Here is a 27,545-nt window from a genome sequence, read left to right as displayed (position 1 = left end):
CAGTGTGTTAGCCCTGCTGCCTCACGGTCCCAGGTTCAATCCCGGCTCTGGGTCATTGTCCGTGTGGAGTTTGCACGTTCTCCCCGTGTTTGCGTGGGTTTCGCCCCCACAACCCAAAGATGTGCAGGCTAGGTGGATTGGCCACGCTAAATTGCCCCTCAATTGGGAAAAAAAAAAGATAATTGGTTACTCAATTTATAAAAAACGGTTTGCTTTAAACACAACCCTCAATTTGTCCTGTCACTTAAGGAAATATCCTAATTTATTGAGTTGTGCATAGGTCATATTGCAGCCATTGGTTAGTGACTTCTTGAAAGTTGTGCTGTAAAGATGTTAGTTTAGGATTTCTTTACTGTGATGATATGTTACTCGCAGATTGAATTAACAAACAAAAAAGCCACAGAATTAAGCCAAAATTTTTTATTTCACAGCATATAATAAATTGCAAAAGTAACAAGGAATTAGAGCGACTTGAAGGTGGTGATCTATTTTTAGGCATCAAATAGTTATTCTATATATCTAACACTTATCATCTGTTACAGTTCTTTTTGATTTTTTTTTTTTTACCAGGTTTAAATCACTTAATGAGCCTGTCTTTTTAATTTGTATTTATGGAATTGCTTTTTGAGTGCTCTAATGATCTTGTGTGCTGTGCACTAAATTAGGATAATTAAGGGAATCAATCACCCATAAATGGAAACATCTCTAAATCTACTCCATCAAACCTTCATAACCTTGAAGACGTCTAATGAGATCGCAACAACCCTCCACCTAGACTTCTCGATTGAAAGGATCCCTGTTCTGGTATTCTAATAAAACCTTTTTGAACTTATCAGTGCGTCTATGTTTTTATAAAATGGTGACCAAATTTTCACTGTCCATGTGTAGTCCAACTAAGATTTTATAAATTTTCTCATAGAGAATAACTAGTTTGAAGTACACACCATCCTCGTCTGAGGTGTGGTGATCCTCAGGTTAAATCACCACCAGTCAGCTCTCCCCCTCAAAGGGGAAAGCAGCCTATGGCCATCTGGGACTATGGTGACTTTACTTAATTCAATACTAAGAATCAAGAATATTATGCTCTTAAATAAAGGGGTATCTTGGAAACTTGTTAGTAAAGTTGTATGATTGCATAAAGCTAACAGATTGGACAGATGGAATTTAATGCCACAAACAATTAAAACAGTGCTTAAATTATTTTCAAAAGGATACAGTTGATCACAAGAGAAATATTAAGAGTAAGAAAAAAAACTAAGGATAGAGGTTGATGGCTTATCGAGAAAAACATCAGCCAGAGACTTTGTGGGCTGAATGACTCAATGCTATTTCCAGAAATGTATATTCCTTTAAACATTTACAGCTGACTTAATTTGGTTGTCAGAATTCAAGATGTGAATGTCTGTTATTCAAACTATAGCCTATCTATTGCCCATACATTAATGGCAGCAGAAAACACTGTTGTTGGTTAGCATGTCAGATACCAATCTTTCAAATAGATTCTCCAATATCCAAACAGACACTTGCATGGGTGGTGTGGGGGAATATTTCAGCGAGCATCTGGCAGAATGTTATAAAACAACATTCCATCGTGGTGCAGCCACCTTTTTGGTAATGTGCACCATGCAGGCCCTCTGCCATCTAGCTTTGTGGAACATGCCAACACTAGAAATTATAGCTTTGCTGTATTTCCAATTAGAAACAGGTAAAATGTGAAATATTGAATATTTGATTTGTGTATCATATGTTTTGCACCTTTCACATCCCACCCATATCACTTTAGCTCCCCACAGCACTAAATTTACTTGTTTTGCTTTTTTGTAAATGATTCATGCATGCTTCAGAGGGCCACACGAGTCAGCCACACTGCCGTGAATCTCAAATCATATGTAAGCCAGACCACATAAGGATGGCAAATTTCCTTCCCGAAAGGACATGGGTTTTTATAGCAACCTTTAGTTCTCGGCCATCCTACTACTAGATTTTTATTCAAGTTTTTTCACTGAATTTTAATTACCCAGATGTCATGGGGGAAAACATGTCTCTGAATTGTTAGTCCAGCTGCAAATGGAACAGTAACAGTGGATGTTAAGGTGAAGATCACTATTTTAAATGGCATACAAAAACGTTTTAATGGCTATTAGTGACTCGCCTGTTCCTCTATAAACATGATGCAGTCAAGAAAGGATGTCAACGACAAGTTCTTGGCCATTGTTACAATTTATTTTTATTCTCTTCCTTTATAATGTAGCTGTAGGTTCCACGTTTGACACTCTGTGGCTGGACTCTGAGTAACCCATCCCTCCACTTTCCCCAATAGAAGTGACGTGGTTGGCCTAGCTTCAACAAATGATTATTTCCATTGCTGTAATGCCGAAAATCCTTCCTGACCCTTTAAAGTGGTGTTAGTTGGCTCAAAGAACATTGGTGTTTCTATTCAGGCAAGTAGGCCTCTGCAAGATAGCACCCCTAATAATACAGCTGACTTAATAGTGGATTTAATTGTCTGCCTAGATTACATGGGATTTAAAACAACACCTGATGCAGATGCCTAATGGACAGAGGTAACAACAGCCGTCATTGTGAAAAACGAACTGTGTAAACAGAAGAAGTAAACATGTAGCAGCTGCATCCAACCTGTGACCCTCGAAGCTTTAGTTAAGGTGGCTTTTACTTTGCTGTTGATGCTCATTAAATGTTTGGAAAAGACTTGTATTATTTGAATTAAGCCAGAACACTACTGTCGGCACTTGCTTACAACATTAATTTAAAATATCTCATCTATGGCAACTGAAAATATGATCAGCAGGTGCTACAACTTTGCCAAAAGTCTTGCAAACCTGGTGAATAGAATAGCTGAGCAATATTTTACTTTTCCTAGTAACATCCCTGTTAATGATGCAGATACTGCTCACAGCAAGCCTCAAAAGATCACAGCAAGCGTTTGCTTGGATACATTTTTAGAAAAAGGTTTAATAAATTAGTCTCTCAACATGATCATGTAGAAAACATTAGATCAATACAACTAGCCCATTTCTGCTAGTAAATTTTAGGTATAGACAGTTATCCACTGTACAGGATAATCCAAAAATTACTTTGTATATTTTTTTTAAGAGTTTTACAGCATTAATGTCCAATCATCTTTTAAGCATCCATGGCTCCCTACTGCTGAGGGTAGTCATGCAACAAAATCTAACATGAAACAACCAGCCAGCATTTGAAGACCCTGACATTGTAAAAGATCCACTCATCTATCCAGCATAACAATTACTGCCCTTCCAGGGTGTTAAAGCGGTATTTATATTAAAAAATCTCAGAACCTAGGAATTGTACAAAAATGAGAAGTTTTCACACAATAATGAAGAAGTTAGATCAACAGTAATTATTGAGAATGTATCTCACATTTTCCCTATCATGTACATCTGCTCAATTTCTCTGACTGGGTTGAACAATAAATGCATTTGAGCTTTTAGGAAAGTATCGTTGTGCTTTGGTTACCTGAGCCCTTTGTATAGGTGCCCAAGAACTCATTCGTCAGAATAGCAAATGTTCATAGTGATGGAGTGTTACTGTGCTGGAACGATGCCATCTGGAGTCGCCGCTGTACCCTTTCTGCCTCCAATTCTCTGAAGTACACATCATCATCATCCCGTATGATCATTTCCTGGAGTTCGTGGATCTCCTTTTCCATCTTTGCACGTAGTTCTTTCTTCCATTTTTGGAGTGCCTAGAAATTTAAATGGATTTAGCAACTTGGAAGTAAGCACCCTCAAACTTACAGCAAGGACTATAATTTTCTGTTGCCTATGGCGCTGAGGACCGGGTTCAATCCTGGCCCCAGGTCACTGTCCATATGGAGTTTGCACATTCTCCCCAAAAGATGTGCAGGTTATGTGCATTGGCCATGCTAGCCCCTTAATTGGGGAAAAAATAATCGCGTACTCTTTTCAAAAATTTATTTTAGAAAGGACTATCATCTTCTGAATCTGCTCAACAATTTAGCTCAGATTACAGCAATGTGATTCAAACATTGTACTGGATTACCTACTGATAATTGGTCAGAGAAAAAATAATGGTAAAGGAGCTACATAAAAGGAGCTTTGTGTCTACAATTTGCCATTGCTATACTGCTTCTGTACAGGAGAAATGCAAGTTGGTTGTAAAAATATCAATTACTCTGCAGACTCCTGATGGAAAGAATGGCTATGTTCTTTATTGCAGCTTTGTTTTTAAATGACTCCGTCAGGAGACAATCTTCTAGAATGGAAGAAAATGAAAAGTTACCTTGTTTTGTGCAGTCTCTCGGATGCCAACTTTCTGCCGCTCCTGTGCCAGCGTTTCAGCCAACATTACAAACTAGATTTAAACAAAAGACTTTCAACTAGTAAGTTGCAGGCACCACTGATCATTACCAATTATAAAACCACACTTTTGTACACATACACAATTGTAAACCTCATTACAGAACAATTCTGCAAAGAAAATCTTCATTGGTGATTTGATTTATGGATAACTTGTGAAATTTTGCATCACCCTGAAAAATCAGTGTTAAAAAAACTAATTACAATATTTTGAATGCTAAATCACTGTCAAAACAATCCTCCCCCCCCCGCCCCTCGTTTCCACTATGCCACAGTAGGCGGCGGTTCAGTTGGTTTTGCAAACTGCTTGGTGTATGCATAAAAGCTGGTCTGGGGAAAATGTATGGATTCCAATTCTAGTATATTTTTTTGGTACGGGTAATGTGAAAAATCAGTGGTAAGACAGATATTAGACCCACCTTGTCCTTTAAGCTATAAACTCCTTTGTTAAGAAATCCGTTTGGACCATAGTTACAGCAGCAATCTAAAAATTGGGCTTGAACCCAAGATCATCTGCTTCAGACTGGAGCACATAAGCCAGGCGGTCATTCAGCATTGGGCCTTTCAAAGTCCCATCTGTTCCCTCAAGTATGCATGAAAGATTCCCCAGTACTATTTCAAAAAGCAGGCGAGTTCTTCCAATTAACGCTCAAACATTAGGGGGTGGTGCAGTGGTTAGCACTGCTGTCTCACAGCACAGAGGTCCCAGGTTCGATCCCGCTCTGGGTCACTCAGTGTGGAGTTTGCACATTCTCCCCGTGTTTGTATGGGTTTCGCCCCCACAACCCAAAGATGCACACAGTAGGTGGATTGGTCACACTAAATTGCTCCTAAATCTATTTTAAAAACTCAAACATTATCTGCCACTTTATTACATGGCTGCTTATGGGAATTTACACACAGCATTTCTGTACAATGCCTTCAAATAGAACTTGACTGCCTGTGGCAATGCTTCAGGAAGTCGGGTCATGAAAAGGTACATCAAGGTACTTACAGGCAAGGGCGTTTGGCAGGTGGCGGAATTCCCGCGGCTACCGCCACGTACAGGACAGGGTGCGCTCGGGGGGGGGGGGGGGGGGGGGGGGGAAGGTCTCGGAAACTTACCAGGTGATGGAGGAGGCGAAAGAGGCCGGAATTCTGGCCTTTGTGTCCCTGGTAGCCCGGCGAAGGATTCTCCTTCAGTGGAAAGATGCGAGGCCCCCAAGCGCGGAATCCAAGATCAGCGCTATGGCAGGGTTCATTAAATTGGAGGGTGAAATTCGCCTTGAGAGGGTCGGTACAAGGGTTCTTTAGGCGGTGGCAACCGTTCTTAGACTTTCTGGCAGAACGATAGACATTGGTTAATGGCAGCAGCAGCTCAGGGTGGGGGGGGGGGGGGGGGTTTAAAACTTTATTTTTGTTTGTTATTTACACTGGAGGGTGTGAGGGGGTGTATACACCTGTTGTGTCAAGTCGGGGTGTTAATGTTAATTTATTATTTATGTACGGGGGGGGGGGGGGTTTGGGGGTTGCTTTTTTAGATTGTGTTTTGTACTTAACCCTGTTGGGTTCTTTTTTTCTTATTGTTATTGATATTTTATGAAAACCTTTAATAAAAAATTTAAAAAAAAAGAATAGGTACATCAAGAGTTTATTCTTCCATGTTAGGCACATATTGTAGTTTTCTATTGCAGCAGAATATTATCAAAATAGAGGCTAAGTTTGAACCTTATACTAATACCTGATCTCGATAGTAATTCTCCATTGACTGCAGTTCTTCCTTTTGTCGTTTATTGTACTCCTGTCGCTTCTCTTTGGTGTAAGTCTTCAAGTCACGCAATCGCTGTTTCTGAATCTCCAAACCCTCCTCAAACAGGTTTTTAAAAATCTTTAAGGGAAATAACAAATTAGGCTGCTGTATACATTTACAGTAACTTCTCACTTAATACAATTGTACTTTTTTTCTTATTCAGAGATGCATGTCCTGCAACAGCAATTGCTGGCTTGTCACTTTTGTAATGTGCCCACCAATAATTGTGACTTTTATGGTGCCTTCAATGTAGCAATAGGCAAGTCAAACAGAATGGCTTTGGTCTTAATACAATTGGAGGAAGTTCATGCTCATCTGGAAATGATCAGAGTGAGGAAAGTCCAGAGGTGGGCTGGAGGAAAAAAATAACAGTAACGAAGCTACTCCCAAGCAAGGTGATTGGAGAGGGACAATACAGAGTACCTAAGCAGGAGGCCCAAAAGATATGTTGGAATATTTGAGTTGGTGGTACAGAGCTGAAATGAGAACACATTTCAGGAATTCTGAGGCTACATGAAGACAGATGAGCATAAAACCAAGTGAGGGCAGTGCCAGAAAGTGTGTTAGAAGAGGCAGTTTTTTTAAAAACAAAACCAAAAAAGCAAATACTATTGTGGACTGGCCTGTAAAACGTGGGTTTTTTTGGGGGGGGTGGGTACTGTAAACAGTAATACAAGTGTAAAGTGAAATCAGGGCCCAGTTGGACTCAGGTCCCTTGAAGAAATGAATTTCACTGCTTCATTCCAGCCAAGGACTCCACTTTTCACTGACAACAAAAATGTCACTGCAAAATGATCTGCTTCACATCAACATTGCTGCTGCACTGTAAGTGAATGTCCAAGAGTATGGTGCTGGTAACACAAATTAACACATTGATTCATAAACCTGTACAGCACAGGAAGCCATCTGGCCCATTGTGTCAGCCATACTCACCCTTTCTTCCCGAGTCCTTGCTCGCATCATTTTTGCACGCAGTTGAACATGGTAGTCAGTATAGTATTTCTTAGCACGGGCAATTTGCTGCCTTTGCTCCTTCATCTTGTTCTGGGAAGATTTCTGCTGTCGGATTCGTTCTTTAAACTCTTTCTGAAGGTGAAGTAGAAAAGAGGGGATTATTTCATGCAAAGGCGGTACCACAAGGAGCTCTGGGAGCAGACATTTAAATGTGACTAGATGGCTCCCGGTAGAAAGCTAAAACAGATGATACATTCCCGAAAGAGTTTACGAAGAGAGTTCAGACCCAGGTCTCTTCCCCGCCACCCACCCCAATAGTGTCAATAACAATGTTGTTTTCTACAACAGGTACATTATTGGAAAGTTAAATATACTCATGCTTGCACTCTTTATCAAGCCTCACCAGACGCTGATTATGATCCTGCTCCTTTTTCATGATATTGATCAGGAGATCGTGCTTTTTCTGGGCATCTTCAATCTGATGAGAAAATAGTTATCATTGGAGAGTCATCAGGAATTTACAGCTTAGTTGTATCCCAGCAAACACGGAATATAAAAGCTGTAGTAACCCCCCCACCCACATTTTTGGCCAGGTCATCAGAAGCAAGCAAAAATAACAGCACAATAAAAATTTCATCTGGCTTGTTGAACAGAGCAGGTGAGGGATGAGACTCAACTCACTGCTGATTGAAGCTTGGTTTGGTTCCGGTCCTGATCAAGACCAGACTTGATCAACTGTTCTATCTGCTTAAACTGCTGCTTCCACATCCGGTTCAGAGTGTGCGGAGATATCGGCAGATAAGGAAACTCTTCCAATAATAATGGTAGGAGGTCATTATCTTGTATCTTCACTGCAAAAAGAAAACCAAAAGACACACTTAAATGTCCTTGTCTAGAGAAAACAGCACATCGAATGAACCTTAATACCTCATAGAAAAGTAAGTATGCAGGGTGGCATGTGGTGCAGTGGTTAGTACTGGAACTGCAGCGCGGAGGACCCGGGATCTTCGAATCCCAGCTCTGGGTCACTATCAGTGTGGAGTTTGCACTTCTCCCTATGCGTGGGTTTCACCCAAGCAACCCAAAGATGCGCAGGTGGCATGTGGTGCAGTGGTTAGCACTGGGACTGCAGCGCTGAGGACCCGGGTCCTTCGAATCCTGGCTCTGGGTCACTATCAGTGTGGAGTCTGCACATTCTCCCCATGTCTGCGTGGGTTTCACCCAAACATGCGCAGGTTAGGTGGATTGGCTACATCAAATTGCCCCTTAATTGAAGATAAAAAATAATTGGGTACTCGAAATTTATTAAAATGAAGAAAAGCAAGTATATTCAGGGCAGTCAATCCTGCAGTTTTAAAATTTTGACAGACTGTCAGATTGGGACATGTGTAGGTGAAGATGTAATGCAGGTTGTGTGTGCAGTTTATCAACCATGCACTAGATGGCAGCAACCAAATTTGCCATCAATTGATGAAGACAAGTAACCAGCACCAGAGGGCAACAATGAGTGTACTTGAGCCCCAATCCTTTGAAGAGAATAGAATCCCTACAGCGCAGGAGGCCATTCGGCCACCGCGTCTGCACCAACCCTCCAAAAGGGCACCCTAACCAACCTAGGTGCACACTCTTGCCTTAGCCCCATAACCCCACCTAACCTTTCAACAAGGGGCAATTTGGTATAGCCAATCCACCTAACATGCACATCTTTGGACTGTGGGAAGAAACTGGAGCACCTGGAGGAAACCCACACAGACAAGGAAAGAAAGTACAAACTCCAGTCACCCAAGGGTGGCATTTATCCTGGGTCCCTGGTGCTGTGAGGCTGTTGTTATATAGGTGCTACCATTTATATTGGAATATACCTGCTATCATGTCTAATATTTCACCACAATGTTGCAGTACAAAGTGATGCTGACTGCATTGATATGACAACCAAAAGTCAATCACACTGGTTATAAACTGTAAACAGTTCATAAAGAGCTTGGCTCGGCAAAGATATAAATATATATGGAAGGCGGTGCCTGGGGAGGTGCTGGGAGCAGGTATGATAGGGGCATCTAGACAAATACATGAATAGGGTGGGAATGGAAGGATACAGATTCCATAAGTGCATACGGTTTTAGTTTAGGCAGGTACCATGGTCGGTGCAGGCTTGGAGGCCTGTTCCTGTGCTGTATTGTTCTTGGTTCTTAATAGCCAAGCATTAGAAAAAAAAAATCTTATCTTGGCCCCAACTAAAGAGTAAATCATCACAAAAATTTATGTATAAAAAAGAATTATGAGCTATGATCTGGGGTAGACTGTCTGAAATCTTTCAGCGGACGAGAATTGAATAAATACTTGCTCATGGAGAAAGAGGACGAAGGCTAATTGGAAAATTCTTTCAATCGACCAGCGGGCTACTTCGTCACAGAAATGAGGGGAGTCAAATAGCTTGCATATAGCCCTACGACCCTAAAATGCACAGAGCTGAAAATATGTAAAGTGGTTTAAAGAGGACTGAAGACCTCTGTTCTTACAGATGAAATGGCAGAATTTATTAATTTTTAAAAAATGACTGAAAACAGACGACGCACAATCGGACGCAGGCAATAGATTTGGTTGCAACTAATTTGAAGTGGCGCTGAAAGCTGGCAAAGTGCTAACAGGGAGAGCAAGTTGATCTTGTCAAGGGAGAAAGTAGCCACTATTGGAAAAATCAACTCTGCAGGTGGTTAAGATATGGAGGAGCTTCAGTAGGGTGAGATGTGTGTTTATTGCCTATGCCAAGATAGAAATTGGAAGATTGCTGGAGGCCATTCCCAATTTTGACTGCTAAAACTTGTTGAGGGTGGAGACTGTCAATCTGAATAAAAATGGATTGGTTTAATAGTACACAAACATTGAAAACATGCTACACTATTCAATTTGTGGGCCATCTTGAATAGCTTAAAAGCAAATCTCCTGGTCTCTCTTTCCCGGTTTTATCTTTCTTACAGCTTAAGCATGGCTTCAGCCAGCTGTTGTATCCCAGCTCCTTCTCCCATCTTCTGAATCCAACTCGCTGCTCATTTTCTTGCTTCCCTTGCTCCACAATCAATGGCAGTTTTCTGCCAACGAGGTCCAGCATTCTATCCCCAAATTCTTCCAACTCGCTTCATCTCTGTCCAAGCCCAATGTTTAGCCACTTCTTTGATCATCTTCCCAGACTCTTGCCTTGGCACCTGCTCGACATCCATTCACCTCTCCCTCCCCTTCATGAGCCACCCAGGTAGGCGCTATTATGCTAAAGAAACTGTACAAGTGCGTGTTGTTGATGGCTATAGCAGACATTCATAGCCCAGCCTCTCCTCTGAAAACAGAAGGAAAGTAAAAACACAGGTTAAAATTACAGCAAATACTGGGGCAAGGTTCAAAGGGTGGCCAGGGGGTGCTGATTTATCCAGTGTATTTTGGCTCAAGGTTACAATTATCCTTGGTGGTTCCACAAGTTAACACATTTCTCTCAATCACAATTTTCCACTTGGCAGAATCAAGCCATCTTTGAATTCTTACTTGGAGTTGCTTTCTTTGGCTTTGCCACTCCTGTCGGAGTCCACTGGCTATGCTTGGGCTTTCGTGGTGTGGTTTTTGCAGAGTAAACTTTCGCTGGCTGTGGGGTTTTTGGAGTCTCTTTGAAGATATTTTCCTTATATTCTTGTTCCTTCATAGCAGATTTAGAACAGATGTGTCAAGTACGCAAAAGGAATAGACTGCTCAATTTATTTAAGAGCCTGGAGCTTCGCAAGATCATGTGATGAGTTAGCACAAATATTTTAAAGACAAACAGCAACAGGGAATTAAAAATTGACTGAATATTGAGAGTCACGGTGGTGTGTGAATTGTGACATTAATTATGGATGGTACTGTGGCACAGTGGTTAGCACTGCTGCCTCACAGCACCAGGGACACAGATTTAATTCCAGCCTTGGGCGACTGTCTGGAGTTTGCACTTCCTCCCCATGGGTTTCCTCCGGGTGCTCCAGTTTCCTCCCACAGTCCAAAGATGTGTAGGATAGATGGATTGGGCATGATAAACTACCTTAGTGTCCAAAGATTAGGAGGGGTTACAGGGATAGGGTGGGGGAGTGGACCTAGGTAGGGTCCTCTTTTGAAGGGTCGTTGCAGACTTTTTTATTTAAATAAACATTTTATGGAGGTATTTTTGGTTTTACAACAGCAACAAAATAAACAATGTACATGAATCTATAAACAGTGCAAAAGCCTACTTCCTCCCTTACAGGTCCCACCTTTATTAACCCCCTACTCTAAGCTAAACTACCCCCCCCCCCCCCCCCCCTTCTGCTGACGATTAATTTTCCGCAAAGAAGTCGACGAACTTGCCACCTCCGGGCAAACCCTAACATTGATCCTCTCAAGAAGAACTTGATTTTCTCCAAAACAGAGAAAGATAGCCAGGTCTCTGACCTCGGGGGCTTTTGAGTCCCTCCAAGCTAATAATATCCATCTCTGGGCTACCAGGGAAGCAAAGGCCAGAACGTCGGCCTCTTTCTCCTGGATATCCAGATCTTACAACACCCCGAAAATCACCACCTCCAGACTCGGTGCCACCCTTGTTTTTAACATCGTGGACATGACATCTGCAAACCCCTGCCAGAATCCCCTAAGCCCTAATCCAAAACGTGGACATGGTTCGCTGGCACTCCCGCACACCTATCTTCTACCCCAAAGAACCTGCTCATCCGGGTCACGGTGAGCCCGGTGAACGACCTTGAATTGTATCAGGCTGAGCCTGGCACATGTGGACGCATTGACTCTACTCAATGCATCCGCCCAGAGACCATCCTCTATCTCTCCTCCCACTTCCTTCTCCCACTTCAGCTCCTCAATCTGCGTATCCTCTGACCCCATGAGTTCCTTATAGGTCAGAGACCTTCCCTTCACCCACCCACACTCTGGAAACGACCCTATCCTGTATCCCCCTTGGTGATAGGAGTGGGAAGGTTGAGACCTATCTATGTAGGAAGTTCCGCACCTGCAGGTACCTAAATTTGTTCCCCCATGCCAATCCAAATTTCTCCTCCAGCTCCCTCAAGCTAGGAAAGCTCCCCTCTATAAAACATATCCCCCATCCTCTCAATCCCTGCTCTCGGACATCTCCGAAACCCCCGTCCATCCGTCTCGGGGCAAACAGGTGATTATTAAAAATTGGAGACCAGACCGATGCTCCCTCCGCTCCCACATGCTTCCTCCATTGCCCCTAGACTCTCAGGGCCGCCACCACCACGGTGCTGGTGGAGTATCGTGCCAGCGGGAAGGCAGAGGTGCGGTTATCAACATCCCCAAGCTGGTGCCCTTACATGAAGCCGCCTCCATATGCTCCCATGCCGACCCTCCCCCCACCACCCACTTCCTAATCAGGGCTATATTCGCCGCCCAATAGTAGTTACTGAAGTTTGGCAGTGCCAAATCTCTCAGCGTCCTCGCCCCGGCTCCGCTCAAGTATCCCCTTTTTTACTCATGGGGTCTTGCCCGCCCATACAAAGCCAGTGGTCACTTTGTTAACCCGTTTAAAAAAGGACCGCGGAATAAAGATGAGGAGACACTGAAACACAAACAGGAATCTCGGGAAGACCGTCATCTTCGTCTGCACCCTCTCAGCTAATGACAACGGGAGCACGTCCCACCTTCAGAAATCATCTACTAGTCGGGCCAGATTTAGTTTCTGAAGCCGTTCCCATTCCCGCGACACTGGGATGCCTAGATACCTAAAGCTTCCCCCTACCACTCTAAATGGCAGTTCCCCAGTCACCTCTCCTGGATCGCAAACATCTCACTTTTCCCCATATTTAGTTTGTACCCCGAAAACCAGCAACATTCCTCCAGAATCCTCATGATTTCTTCCATCCCCTCTGCTTGGTCCGATACATACAGGAGCAGGTTGTCTGCGTAAAGAGAGACTCTAATGTTCCAAGCCGGGAATCAAACCTGGGATCCTAGAGCTGTGAAGCGACAGTGCTAACCACTGTGCTACCATGCCACCCACAAATGTTGGCCTTGCTAGCGATGCCCACATAGAGTTTTTTTTTTTTTTAAACTGATGAGCTGCTCGCCTGAAGGTTACTGATAGTCTTTTTAAATTATATTTTCAGGTGAAACTCAAATTAAGACATTTAGACAGGATGACTCACTGCTTTCTTGACACTTTTTTTCTCTTTTTCCATTTTAGATTTCTCTTTCATTTTGTAGGTCTCCAGCTCTTCTCTGTAACATTCACTCACTGCCTGCAAGAGGTGGGGGTTTAAAAAAAAAGTCAACCAATATTTAGGTGGAGAACATCACATAGACAGAGTGGATAGTCAGATACCTTTTCCCAGGGTAGAGGGGTCAATTACTAGGGTGCATAGGTTTAAGGTGCAAGGGGCATGGTTTAGGGGAGATGTACAAGGCAAGTTTTTTAAAAATAAAAACAGAGGGTAGTGGGTGCCTGGAACTCGCTGCCAAAGGAGGTGGTGGAAGCTGGGACGATAGTGACGTTTAAGGGGCATCTTGACAAATACATGAATAGGATGAGAATAGAGGGATACGGACCCTGGGAAGGGGAGAAGATTCTAGTTTAGACGGGCAGCAGCGTTGGCGCAGGCTTGGAGGGCCGAAGGGCCTGTTCCTGTGCTGTACTTTTCTTTGTTCTATTAACGACCGTTGATTAAAAGACCTGCATTGTGATTGGTATTCAAAACTACTATCGACACCCTCTCTACAGGAAAGCTTTGACATGGTTTGGGATAATGGGAATGAATTGGGCGTCACGGTAGCACAGCGCCAGGGACCCGGGTTTGATTCTCGGCCTGGGTCACCGTCTGCGTAGGTTTCCTCCCACAAGTCCCGAAAGACATACTTGGTCTTATTAGGTGAATTGGACATTCTTAATTCTCCCTCAGTGAACCCAAACAGGTGCCGGAGTGTGGCAACTAGGGAATTTTCACAGTAACTTAACTGCAGTGTTAATGTGAGCCTACTTGTGACACTAATAAAGATTATGAAATTGTTTTTTTTTTTTTTTTAAATGAAAGAATAGATCACTGTCCATCACTTTGCTGATCATACACCTCCCAGCACCAGATTGGCTTTTGATGCTGCAGTTCTGTTTTGGAAATTATGATGACAACTATCCAACTCATATTTCTGAAGAACATTTAGTGGACTAAAACATCCCAGGATACTTCACAGGTGTGTTACGAAACAAAATATGTCCAAGCCACATTATATTGGGTCAAATAACCAAAAGCTTTGTCAAGAAAAGTAAGTTTTAAGCAGTGTCTTAAAGGACGAAAAAGTGAGACAGACATGTAGGGAGTACCTCAGAACTTAGGTCTGAGGCAATTGAAGGCATGGGCATCAATGTTCTCATTATTTTACAGGATGTGGGCATTGCTGGGTAGGCCAGCATTTATTACCTATTCCTAATTGCCATAAGGTGGTGAATAGTCTTCTTGACCCAATTCAGCTGGAATATTGTGGACAGTTTTCGAAGGAAAGATATTCCATTGGAGGCAGTCCAGAGAAGGTTCACAAGGTTATCCTGGGTTTGGAGGAATTTTCTTATGAGGAGAGTCTAAGACCAGAGGGCATAATCTCAGAGTAAGAGGTCACCCATTTAGGACATACGAGGAGGACTTTCTTCTCTCACAGGGCAGTGAATCTGTGGAATTCTTTTTTTTTTTTTTAAATAAATGTTTTTATTCCCACCCACAAACAGTAAACGGTAACAAATACAAAATCAATCCCCTTAACAATACCAATGATCCTATCCTCCCACCACCCCAAACAATGGCCGACCTGTCAATATATGCACCCCATAAAACAAACCCTCCCATGGTGGAAACAAAAAAGAAAAAGGAGTCCAGGACCGCCCATGGTCACCATTGACCTATAGAGTCCACTCCCCCTCCCCCCCCCCCCCCCCCCCCCCCCCACCCCCCCCCCCCCCCCCCCCCCTACACTCACTCGCCATTGGTACAGGCCTCCACGACCGATGAGCCCGATCCAGTTCATATCGGGAGGGATCCTCCCCCAATAGTTTCGCCAGCATCGCGGCAAAATACTCAGTCGGCCTCGGTCCTTCAACTCCTTCGGGCAGCCCCACAATCCTCAAATTCTGTCACCTGGATCTGTTTTCCAGGTCTTCCATTTTTCCTCACAGATCCTTGTTAATGTCCATCACCTTCCGCATCTCCTTCCCCATCGAGGCAAGTTGATCACCGTGCTGCAATAAAGTCTCCCAGACTTACTTCAGCGCCTCTCCATGCTCTCGCACCTCCACCACTGCGCTCGCCACCGCCATCACCGGGGAAATCGCCTTCTCCACCAGCGCACTCAAAACCTCCCTCATCTCCTTCCTCATCGTCTCCATGTATCTTGTAAACTGCCTTTCGAGTTCCGCAGCCATCACCTTAGTTATTTCTTCAGCCGTAAGCAATGTGGCCTCCCCTGGTGCTCCAGCCTCCATTTTCCTTCGGACCTTCAGCTGCTTTCTTTACGGACGATTCTTTGCTTACCCTCGACATTTTTCTTCAGTTTCTTCCTGCTTTTGCCGCCACCGTGGACCCTGGGACCGGGCTTAAACCCCCGAAAATGCCGTTCCCGGACGGTAGCCCTCCACTGTGCGGTTGCCTCCCGCCCGCCGTCACCGGAAGTCAATCTGTGGCATTCTTTACTGCAGGTGGTTGTTATGCATTTTCAAGGCCGAGATAGACAGATTTTTAAAATCAGTAAGGGAATCAAAGGATATAGGGATAAGGCGGGAAAGTGGAGATGAGGATTATCATATCAGTCATGATTTAATTGAATGCAGAGCAGACTCAATGGGCAGAATTGCCTGCATCCAAATCTTATGCAGTCTGTGTGGTATACATAAACACACAATTCCCCCGAGGGTGAAGAGGGTGTTTTTGGAAGCGTAGCAGGGACAAGGGGGGGCTGGCGCTGCCGAATCTGTGTGGCTATTATTGGGCAGCTAACGTGGCGATGGTGCGTAAGTGGGTAATGGAGGGAGAAGGGGCAGTGTGGAAGAGGCTAGAGGTGGCGTTTTGTGTGGGTACGAGTCTGGGGGCGCTGGTGACGGCGCCATTGCCGCTTCTGCCGACAAGGTACACCACGAGTCCGGTGGCGGCGGCGACTCTTTAAGATCTGGGGGCAGTGGAGGCGACATAGGGCCTCGGCCCCGATACGAGAGAACCACAAGTTTGTTCCGGGTAGGATGGATGGGGGGGGGGGGTGGTTTCGGAGTTGGCATCGGGCTGGGATTAAAAGAATGGGGGACCTATTCATCGATGGGACTTTTGCGAGCCTAGGGGCGCTAGAGGAGAAATTTGGGTTACCTCACGGGAATGCTTTTAGGTACATGCAAGTGAGGGCGTTTGTGAGACGGTATGTGAGGGAATTTCCGCTGCTCCCAGCACAAAGGATTCAGGACAGGGCGATTTCAGGTGTATGGGTGGGAGAAGGCAAGTTCTCGGCGATCTATCAGAAGCTGCAGGAGGCGGAGGAGGCCTCGGTGGAGGAGTCAAAGGGTAAGTGGGAGGAGCTGGATGACGATCTGTGGACTGATGCCCTGAGTAGGGTTAATTCTTCCTCCTCTTGCGCCAGGCTCAGCCTAATACAGTTCAAAGTTGTCCATAGGGCGCACATGGCAGGGGCGAGGAGGATTTTTTGGGGGGATGAGTACAGATGTTTGAGATGTTCGGGGAGCCCAGCAAATCACACCCATATGTTCTGGGCGTGCCCAGCGCTGGAGGGGCTTTGCGAGGGCTATGTCCAAAGTTGTGAACACTCAGGTCAAGCTGAGCTGGGGGATAGCACTATTTGGGGTATCGGACGAGCCAGGAGTGCAGGAGCTGAAAGAGGCCAGAGTTCTGGCCTTTGCGTCCCTGGCAGCCCGGCGAAGGATCCTACTAATGTGGAGGGATGCGAAGCCCCCTAGCGTGGAAGCTTGGATTAACGATATGGCAGGGTTCATCAAGCTGGAAAGGATAAAGTTTGCCTTGCGAGGGTCTGTGCAGGGATTCTCTAGGCAGTGGCAACCGTTCCTAGACGTTCTCGTGAAACGTTAGGTGGAGGTCAACAGCAGCAGCAACCCGGTTTTTTGGGGGGGGGGGGAAGAAAGAGTTTGGTTTTTCTGTTTTGTTTAAGTTAGAGTGGGGCGTTTTTCCTCACTGCCGTGTTTATTTGTTAAATGGGGGTTATTGTATTTTGGTGGAAATATCATGCTTGTTTTGCGCATTTTATTTTCTTTCTGGTTGGAGTGGTTTGTTGAAAATTTGAATAAATATTAAAAAAGTATACCCACAATTCTGTTTTTGAAGGATTTTGACCCAGCAACAGTAATATACGGAGATAGACATCCAAGTCAGGATGGCTTGGGGCATTTGCAGGTGGTAGCATTCCCATGCATCAGCTGCCCTTATCCCGCTTGGTAATAGCAGGTGTGGCTTTGGAAGGTGCCGTCGAAGGAAACTTGGCAAGTTGCTGCAGTGCATTTTGTAGATTGTACACTGCTACTACTGTTAATCAGCGGTAAGGTGGTCGATGATGTGCCAATCATGCAGGCTGTTTAGCCACTCTGGGTAGAATTGGAGATGCACAATAGGCCAGAATTAGAGAAGACCATATCTCACAGGGTTGTGGAACTGGAGGAGATTGCAGAGATGGGGGAAGGATGACGTCATGGAGGAATTTGGGTGGGGGGGGGGGGAAAATCAGGGTTTTAAAATTCAGACTTTGCTCGACCATTGATCAATGTAGGAAAGTGAACATGGGTGTAATAGGTGAATGGGACTTGGTGCAAGTTTAAGACATGGACAGCTGAGTTTTGGATGACCAATTTATGGAGAGTAGAATATGGGAAACCAGCCAGGAGTGCACTGGAATTGTTGAGCCTAAAGTTAACAAAAAGACACAAAATGAGTTTTCAGCAAGGACAAAGTTAGAGATAGAAATAGGCAATCTTAGTAATGGGACAAATGAGGTCAGAAAACTCAACCGGTGGTCAAACTTGATACCAAAGGTCGTGAGCAGACACTCTTAATCTCAGACTCAGTAGGTAATTATGGAATGGAGTTTGGAGCAGGGTCCAAAACAGTGGCTTCAGTCTTCCCAATATTTAATTGGAGGACATTTTTGCTAATTTAGTACTGGATGTTGGATAAGCAATCTGACAATTTATCAACATTGGAGGAGTCGGAGAGGTGATGATGGTGATGTAGAGCTGGGTGTTATCAGCTTTTACATGAAAACTGGCTTGTTGTAGTGTCCAGAATTATCATTTGTTTGTGCTTGAAGTTTATAGCACAGAAGGAATCCATTCAGCCTCAAGTTCTTTTATTTCGGGTAGTCTGTAATTGTACTTTTCCATGCCTTCTTCATTGCCCTGCACCTTTCTCTTTGTTTCAAATGATTGTCTAAAATCAATAGTGTTGCATCTTTTAAGTAAGCATTGGAAGTTCTGTATTGTCTACTTGCTGCTTTATTCACTGATTATCCAATAAAATGACTGGACACCACGGATTCCCCAATTACAGGAAAGGTGGCTTTTCACTCATTTGCTCTTTTTCTTTGGGTCTGCATGGGTTTCACCCCCTTAACCTAAAGATGCGCAGCGTAGGTGGATTCACCACGCTAAATTGCCCCTCAGATTGTAAAAATAAATAATTGGGTACTCATTTCTTAATTTTAAAACCTCAAATCTCTCAACCTAGCCACAAATTTCCTCCTTGATCGCAATGCCAATGTTTTGTGTCACAGAATTGTAAAACACCCAAGTGCTTTTTTAAAATAAATTTAGAGTACCCAATTATTTTTTTTCCAATTAAGGGGCAATTTAGTGTGGCCAATCCACCTAGCCTGCACATCTTTGGGTTGTGGGGGTGAAATTGATGCAGACACGGTGAGAATGTGCAAACTACTCATGGACAGTGACTCGGCCGGGATTGAACCCGGGTCCTCGGTGCCGTACCTCAAGAGCATCTCTTCTTTCAAACCTCTTCTTCTTTGGGTCAAAGGACCCAATTAAGTGACTACAATGTGGAACTGAATGATACGGGTCACTTATGTATAGAATAGAGCTGAATCTTTTATTACATTTACACATCAGTAAAAGGTCCAGTAAAATTCCTCAAATTCCAATACATTTACAAAAAGTACTGCTCATAAGAGTTGGTCAGGTTCTGGGGTGAACTAACTTTACCTTTGCTTTCGTCCTTTGATGGTCCATTTCTTTTTGCAGCTCTCTGCGAATTCTCCTCATTTGTCCCTTTGAGTCTTTATTGAGGGCATCTTCAAATTCAGCTGGTAGAGTGCGTCGTGGTGGTGATGGAGATAGGGAGCGCGCACGAGCTGGCCTCCTGGTATGTGGTGGTGCTTTATAATAGGTGGAAAAGAATTGATACTAATCTAATACTTAACAAACATTTTTACAAAGCAATTGATTATATATTTACTAAACTCTCACATCCAGGAACTATCAGTGTAAAAACAGTTACTTCAGTACAGTCTTCATCAAAACGTCCAAGTTTAAATGTCCACTGACAGCGGTCTGTTTATTTTATGCAGAATTTCCTCACCAGTTCCAAAGTTTGATAAATTAGATACTAATTGCACTTCATTTTACCCAAGTGCGTTTCTAAAATTCAGGTGGCCGGACCAAACACCAGAAGTTGAATTGATGGTTTCCTGCAAAGCAGCGGTTATGTAATTTTTCTGCATTGAAATGATTAAGTCTTGCCGCAGCAAGCAAACCTCCCTAAACAATTGCATAGTGTGAACCAGATTATTTCAGACATTGCCAGTCTACAGTATCAGCTGCGGTTTTTAAACATTTTCAAACAGTAAATTTTAAAATCTAAAAGCTGATGAGAGCAGCTTGCACATTCCATTCCACACTGCCCACCAACTCCAGGCTCCACACTGCCCACCAACTCCAGGCTCCCAGCAGTCAGGTTACATCAGGGGAAAAATAATCACATTCTCACAAACACATCTGCTATAAGCAATGGAGGCAGTACAGTTTTAGCAAAAGTATCTTGTGCTACAATTCTGCAGCACTGGGTTGCCACCAGTAGAGGTCTTCATAGATTCAGGGTGATGGTTGGTGACAATAATCTAGAATTGCAGCATTTTCAAATGAAAATGAAAATCGCTTATTGTCACAAGTAGGCTTCAAATGAAGTTACTGTGAAAGCCCCTAGTCGCCACATTCCAGCAGCGCCTGTTCGGGGAGGCTGGTACGTGAATTGAACCGTGCTGCTGGCCTACCTTGGTCTGCTTTCAAAGCCAGCGATTTAGCCCTGTGCTAAACAGCCCCTCAAATTCGCTCAACAGATCATCATTTTTTAGCGTTACATTTTTAACGAGTGCCAACCCATCCCCCACCAACATACATCTACAATATCAGCTCCTTAAATAGGCTATACATCCAGAAAAAGTTGTTTTAAAGCAATGCATGCAGAATGATACAGAGAAAGAAATAGACAGGACACACCCAGAAATCCCCTCCCAGGGTCCATGTTTTATATGAAAGTGCAGTAACGTTTGTCTCGTGAATGCCGTGATATCAATTAACTTGGAATTGTTACTAAAGCCAATAGTGAGAGGAGGAAACTGAAAAAGTTGTCAGGAAACAGAACTTGAAGGAGAGTCATCAGATTTGAGAATTAATGTGTATTTATCAACTCCAGATTCAGTGAACCACCATAGCTCATTGGCCTAGCCCAATTAAACATTTTGAAATGAACTAATGAGATTCACTTTAGAAGCAGTTAATGAAGGTCTTCAAAGTTATGAAGGTAGACGGAGGATATTTCCATTTGTTGCGGACATCAAAACTAGGGGCCATCAGCAGAAAATAGTCACTAATATATCCATTAGAATTCTTTACCCCGAGAATTTCGAATTTGCTGCCACAAGGACTAGTTTTGAGGCAAATAGCATTGATGCTTTCAAATGCAAGCTAGATGATCACTTGAGGGAGAACAAATAGGACATATTGATGGACTAAGATGAAGAGGGGTAGATGGAAGGTGTCATAATATACACATCAGTATATGATGGTGTAGAGAGAGACACAGACTGACACTTTGCAAGACCAATCAACACACACAACACAGCAGCCAATCACCAGTTAGGGCACGGTCACTATAAAGACAGAGGGCACTAGTTTTCCCGCTCATTCGGGATGCAGCCTCTGAGAGACAGAGTCCGCAGTCAGTAGCACAAACATCCACCATATGCTCGCAGTATAGGCTGGTCAGGTTAGGCATAGGTCTTCAGTCAATCCAACATAGTGTCGACCCACAGTGCAAGTATGTTTAACAGCTCTTAGTTAAATAAAATAGAGTTGTACTATTACAAGTGTTGGTAACCTGTCTATGTTACTGCTAAGGTAAACACAGTCTCCACAGATCCAGAGTACCCAACACATCAGAAGGTAGTATAGAGTATTATGCAGTTGGGCTGAATGGCCTGCTTCGGTGCTATACATTCTATTAAACTAACCCCATAACTGTGCTGAATTCAGTTTCAAGTATCTATTCTAAATCCCTAGCAGCTTGGGCGTTCCCCAGCAGTTTAACAGGCTTGAGCTTTCTCACCAGGTAACTGTTGAATTCTTCTATATTCCGTGATGCTGTCACTGTGTTGAGACAACTTATCTTCTTCCTTGGAATTATGAGCTTCGTATTTGTCACCCAATGCTTGTTTCAGCATCTGTTAAATGGCAAAACAATACCAGTCAATTGAAAGACAGCTCACAGACCATCACTTCTTAGAGCATGAATGATGTAACAGAAGGATGGCATTTGACCTATTGCGCCTGTTCTTTTTTTAAAAAGCTATTAATTCATCTGCTTTTCCCCAGAATCCGGCAAATAAATATTTACTTCCATATTGAAGGATCAACCTTGCATGAAGTGCATGCTAGATCATAACTCATTGCATTTAAAAAATCTGCGAATCTCACATCTGCCTCTTCTGATAATTACCTCGAGTCTCAGTCTTGTGCTTACCAACCCCTCGTTAGGGAAACAGTTTCTCCTTATTCACTTTGTCAAATCTCTTTGGACACTTATAAACCTCATAAGCCCCAGTTTCTCTAGTCTCTTAACGTAACGGGATTATTTCATCCTGGTATCATTCTGATAAATAGACACCCTCTCCTAGGCCTGAACATTTTAGTATGAACATACCAATTAGGAGCAGGACTAGGAGCAGGCCACTTGGCCCCTCAAGCCTCATGACTGATTTGATGAAACCTCAACTCCACATTACCACCCATCTACCTCTACCTTAAAAAATATTCAAAGACTCACAACCCTCAAGAGAACAAACAAATCACACCTCGGTCTAAATGGGCGAACCCTTATTATTAAACTGCGACTCCTAGTTCGAGATTCTCCCACTATTTTCCACATCCACCATGTCAAATCCCCTCAGAATCTTATGTTTCAATCAAGTCACCCCTTACTCTTCTAAACTGTGGATACAAACACAACTTCAACTAATCTTTCTTTGTAAATCAAGTTACCCATTCCAGGTATTAATCTAGTAAATCTTCACCGAACTACTTCCAATGAATTTACATCCTTCTTTAAATGACAGTGATATTGGGGGCAGCACGGTGGCGCAGTGATTAGCACTACTGCCTCACGGCACTGAGGACCCAGGTTTGATCCCGGCCCCAGGTCATTGTCTGTGTGGAGTTTACACATTCTCCCAGTGTCTGCATGGGTCTCACCCCCACAACACAAGATGTGCAGAGTAGATGGATTGGCCATGCTAAATTGCCCCTTAATTGGAAAAAAATAATTGGGTACTCAAGAGACCAATACTGTACATAGTACTCCAGATGTGGTCTCACCAATACCCTGTACACCTGAAGCATAACTTCCCTACTCGTGTATTCAGTTCCCTTCACAATAAACAACAACATTCTATTAGTTTTCCTAATTACTTACTGTACCTGCATACATTGTGATTTGTGCACTAGGACATCCAGATCCCTCTGCAATCTCTCACCATTTAGATAATATGCTCTTTTTAAAATTCTTTCTGCCAAAATGGACAATTTCACAATCTGTACTCGGTCTCTATTTAGAAGGCCATGGATTCTCTTATTTAGTGCTCCCTACCTCTTTCCATCAGAATGACAGGACCGTTTCTGCCAATCAGCACAGACAGTGCCAGTGGGGTTTCTGTGGAATATGGACACATGTGGCCTTCCTGCTATCCAACATTTCATGTCGCAATCTGACTCAATGAACAGAACTCACTGTTTCTTGTCAAATTGCCAAAAGTAATTTTAACTGGTTAGTCATTATTTGCAGGAAGAAGTGACAATCCTGTCTCTCAGATTTTTGAATGTAAGCCTTACCATATCGAGTTGACGCAGCTTTTGAGATAGCTTTTCAGACATCTCATGCAGCTCCTCCTCTGCGAGGATATTCTGTGCTCTTCGGTGAGATAGAGGTTCATCTCTAAATGAAGTGCTTACATCACCTTGGTCTTTATGGTTACTACAGAAAGTGAAGAAGTTCCCTTCAGAAAAGATTGTAGCATTTGCATATATTCGCACAGGTCAATTTTAAACCATGAAAATCAAACTCTTCTGCTTAGCATCTGACTTTTTTTTTTAAGAGGATGTTCTGGTCATCAAAACTAGGATGTCTGTGGTACTACAATCCTTTACTTTTTGCATCTAATATCACAATCAAATCCAGGTTGGATACAGAACAGTGATTGCTCTATTGTACCTTAATTATGACCACAGCCCTACCAGAAAGTCTCTTACCAAGCCATCCTTGTGCAATTGGGAGTGAATGAGTAACCAAACTAAAAATGGTAGGCTTGTTTTACACAAGTGCAGAGGAACTGGGTTGAGAAGGTCACAAACCCAATGTCTCTTAGTATCCTTAGAGATATTAAGAAAAAAAACAAAAAAAAAAGTGTTTCATCCTTGTAATCTGGGCTGGATTTGATGGCTAAGGTCCCAGGTTTGATCACGGCTCTGGGTCACAGTCCATGTGGAGTTTGCATATTCTCCCAGTGTTTGCGTAGGTTTCGCCCTCACAACCCAAAGATGTGCAGGCTAAGTGAATTAGCCACGCTAAATTGCCCCTTAATTGAAAAAATGAATGGGGTACTCAAAAATTAAAATTAATTAATTAATTAAAAAGGACAGAATTATGGCACTTCTGTCACTCAGTGGGTAGCGCTCTCAGTTCAACCCCAGTTCAGAGATTGGAGCACATATGCAGGTTGAGACTTCAGCAAAAGCACTGCTAGTCATTTTGGATGAGATGCAAAACTGAGGTCTCGCTTGCCCCCCTGGGTGGACATAAAGATCTCCTAGCACTATTTGCAAGAACAAGCAAGTGCTCCCAGTCTTCAACCAATATTGCTAAAATAGTTCATCACCTTTGTATATAAATTAGCTGCTCTGGTTCCCTCCACATACATTAGTACCTTTCAAGCATTTTTGGATATCTAGCGGTTATGAAAAAGTGCTACATATGAATTGTAACTACAATGCGATTAGCACATATAGTAAATTATAAACATACAATGAAAGGGAACGATCTTCACTCCTGAAGTCATGCTGGTTGGATTCGAGCGTTGCTGAAGCCTCCCCATGTTGTTCAGAGAGTGTATCCCACTGGTCAGTTTTACTCTGCATGGTCACAAATTGAATGTCCGGCTGGGTTTGAAAAGCAACTCGTTTCTGTACATTGACCGAGTTCTGCAAAGGGGGGGCAAAAAAAAGAGAAAACCTTTGTAGAATTTACTTGAATCAGTTTTACTATGGCGATAGTTATAGAATGTCAACTTTAAACATAGGGCAATGAGGGCTACACACGGCTTCAGCTCCTACTGGTTTGAAAGAGGTCCCATTCTAAAGGTGTGAGTCCAAGTCACGGTTGCACACGGGGGAAAGAAAAAGTCAGATTTTAAATTCTTAGTGACCACAGCATTTGCCTTTTTATAATGATCAACAACAAAAAATGAGAAAAGACCAATAGGCTGATTTTTTTCCTCATCGTTAGATGAAACACAAGCCTCTGTGACTACAAGTGTCACAGATAGGACATCCTGAGCTTTGCAACCAAGCTAAGAAATAGAAAAAAAAAAGGAGGGAGAAGCAAGAAATGAACTGACCAATGACAAAACAAAGGGGAATTCACCCTGCTCCTGACTCCCCAGTGTTAATCAAGAATATTCCAGACTATCAGTTATTCATAAATGCATTCCTCGGCTAATATAACCATCAACCCTCGGCCAAGAAACAAAGCTTTTGGAAGAAAAGCAAAAAAGTGGCATAAACCAGCTGTAACTTTGGGCCTGGTTGAATATCACTCAATTTCTTCAGCAGCAGAAAAGTTTCCAAGATCAAAAAGGTTATTTCCTGCCATTAGATCAGTTGCAAAGGGAATGCAGGAGAGGGCAGTGCCTGGGCATGACTATCTTCCCACTCGATCAGGTGCCCGTCGTGGAGGACCCATCACGATTCACAGCACGTCAATGTGAATTTAATGTGGGCATGTCTATCAGGCATAAAGGCCTGATAATTAAATTTAAATATATGCAAATTGAGATCCCGACTTTTAAAGTCAGGATTCCAGTTATGTCACAGGTGGGTAGAATCGATCGGGTAAATCCCATCGGCGTGAAATCCGTTTTGGGACTGCCTTGGGAGGGAATTGGTGATATGATGAAACAGTTAAAGGGGGCAATGGTATGCAGTAGGGTAGGAGGGGGAAAGAGTCCAGTGATGACATGTGCAGGGGCATTTTAAGGTTGTTGGAGGGGAGACAAAATTACAAGCAGATCAGAGTTGGAAGGACCTTGGTGGGCATTGAAACGGTGACTGGGGCAGGCGGGGATGTGGACATTCTAAATTGCCCCTTAAATTGAAAAAAAAAAGAATAAGGTACTCGTTACTTATTTGCATTCTATCCCTAAAATTGCATACCCTTGAATCACTCAAGTCAAAATATCTTAGGCTGATATTAACACTATACATAACAGAATACATATACGCACATTTAAAACAAATTACTGAGATTTTAAAAAGTTAGAACGTCCCAAAACATTAGAAGGTGCAACACTAACTGCTACAGTAGTTCCTGCAGTGTTCTGGGATTCCTGATGCTTTTCTGTACCATGTCCTGCAGATGATGGAGACTCCTGGCGTACCAATACTTTTATGGAATCTACCAAAAAAAATGCATATCATTTAGAAAGGGTATTTAAATATTTGTACAATTGGGCATCACTTAAGATTCTGCTCCCCACCTCAAAAGCTCAGTTACATAGTCTAAAAGTAATCAGTGTGTCCACATTTGTCCTGCGTTAGCTCATCTCAGTTCAGCGGATGGGCAAAACATTTTCTCTGCAAATACTGAGTATTGACATAATTTTCGGTTTCAGATTTAATCACCTGAAATGCTTTTTGTTTGCAAAACAAAATCGGACATAAATGGGGCAGGTAACTATACTGAACACTCACCTGGACATGATCTTGATAGTGTCATCTGTGTAGGAATATTTTCATGCTCATCTGGAAACTAAAGATAAGCAATTTAAGACATCAAGGAAACAAAAAGATCATTTAGCATTTGCTTCACTCAAAGCAGCAAAGTGCAGAAATTTACAAGTTATTAAGTAAAAGATAAGCCCAAGGAAAAAAAAAAAGAGATAGCAATCTTGGAACCCTTCAATCTCTTTTTTTTAAAATAATTTTTTATTAAAGGTTTTCATCAAATATCAATAACAAAATGAGAAAGAAAAAAGAACCCAACAGGGTTAAGTACAAAACACAATCTAAAAAAGCAACCCCCCAAACTACTCCACCCCGTACATAAATAATAAATTAACATTAACACCCCGACTTAACACAACAGGTGTATACACCCCCTCAGACACTCCAGTGTAAATAACAAACAAAAATAAAGTAACCCCCCCCCCTCCGAGCTGCTGCTGCCATTGACCAATGCCTATCATACTGCCAGAAAGTCTAAGAACGGTTGCCACCGCCTAAAGAACCCTTGTACCAACCCTCTCAATTTCACCCTCTCCAATTTAATGAACCCTGCCATATCGCTGATCCAGGATTCCACGCTTGGGGGCCTCGCATCTTTCCACTGAAGGAGAATCCTTCACCTACCAGGGCACAAAGGCCAGAATTCCGGCCTCTTTCGCCTCCTGCACTCCCGGCTCCTCTGCCACCCCAAATATTGCGAGCCCCCAGCCCGGTCTGACCCTGGATCCTACCACCCTCGACACCGTCCTCGCTACGCCCTTCCAAAATTCCTCCAGCGCTGGGCATGCCCAGAACATATGGGTGTGATTTGCTGGGCTCCCTGAGCACCTAACACACCTGTCCTCACCCCCAAAGAACAGGCTTATCCTTGTCC

General features: G+C 43.2%; 1 protein-coding gene across 2 annotated transcripts in view; it reads right to left on the bottom strand.

The window, feature by feature from the left end:
• Nucleotides 1-405: 405 nt before the first annotated feature.
• LOC140395660 (centrosomal protein of 95 kDa-like) overlaps nucleotides 406-27,545 on the bottom strand; it is a 54,222-nt gene continuing 27,082 nt past the window's right edge. For both annotated transcript variants that reach the window (XM_072483701.1, XM_072483700.1), the window contains 14 exons: nucleotides 26,639-26,696; nucleotides 26,242-26,342; nucleotides 24,696-24,871; nucleotides 23,507-23,648; nucleotides 21,729-21,843; nucleotides 19,328-19,500; nucleotides 13,275-13,367; nucleotides 10,639-10,786; nucleotides 7,786-7,955; nucleotides 7,508-7,582; nucleotides 7,084-7,236; nucleotides 6,082-6,228; nucleotides 4,285-4,356; nucleotides 406-3,727 (listed from right to left, as the gene is read on the bottom strand). In XM_072483701.1, the coding sequence (XP_072339802.1) occupies nucleotides 3,551-3,727; nucleotides 4,285-4,356; nucleotides 6,082-6,228; nucleotides 7,084-7,236; nucleotides 7,508-7,582; nucleotides 7,786-7,955; nucleotides 10,639-10,786; nucleotides 13,275-13,367; nucleotides 19,328-19,500; nucleotides 21,729-21,843; nucleotides 23,507-23,648; nucleotides 24,696-24,871; nucleotides 26,242-26,342; nucleotides 26,639-26,696 (1,800 nt within the window). In that variant the 3' untranslated portion in view covers nucleotides 406-3,550. The remainder of the gene's footprint in view (nucleotides 3,728-4,284; nucleotides 4,357-6,081; nucleotides 6,229-7,083; nucleotides 7,237-7,507; nucleotides 7,583-7,785; nucleotides 7,956-10,638; nucleotides 10,787-13,274; nucleotides 13,368-19,327; nucleotides 19,501-21,728; nucleotides 21,844-23,506; nucleotides 23,649-24,695; nucleotides 24,872-26,241; nucleotides 26,343-26,638; nucleotides 26,697-27,545) is intronic.

The sequence above is a fragment of the Scyliorhinus torazame genome, chromosome 18 (assembly GCF_047496885.1).
Source record: "Scyliorhinus torazame isolate Kashiwa2021f chromosome 18, sScyTor2.1, whole genome shotgun sequence".
Classification (NCBI taxonomy): domain Eukaryota; kingdom Metazoa; phylum Chordata; class Chondrichthyes; order Carcharhiniformes; family Scyliorhinidae; genus Scyliorhinus; species Scyliorhinus torazame.
The sequence above is the reverse complement of the archived record's forward strand: the minus strand, read 5'-3'. Positions and strand labels throughout refer to the sequence as shown.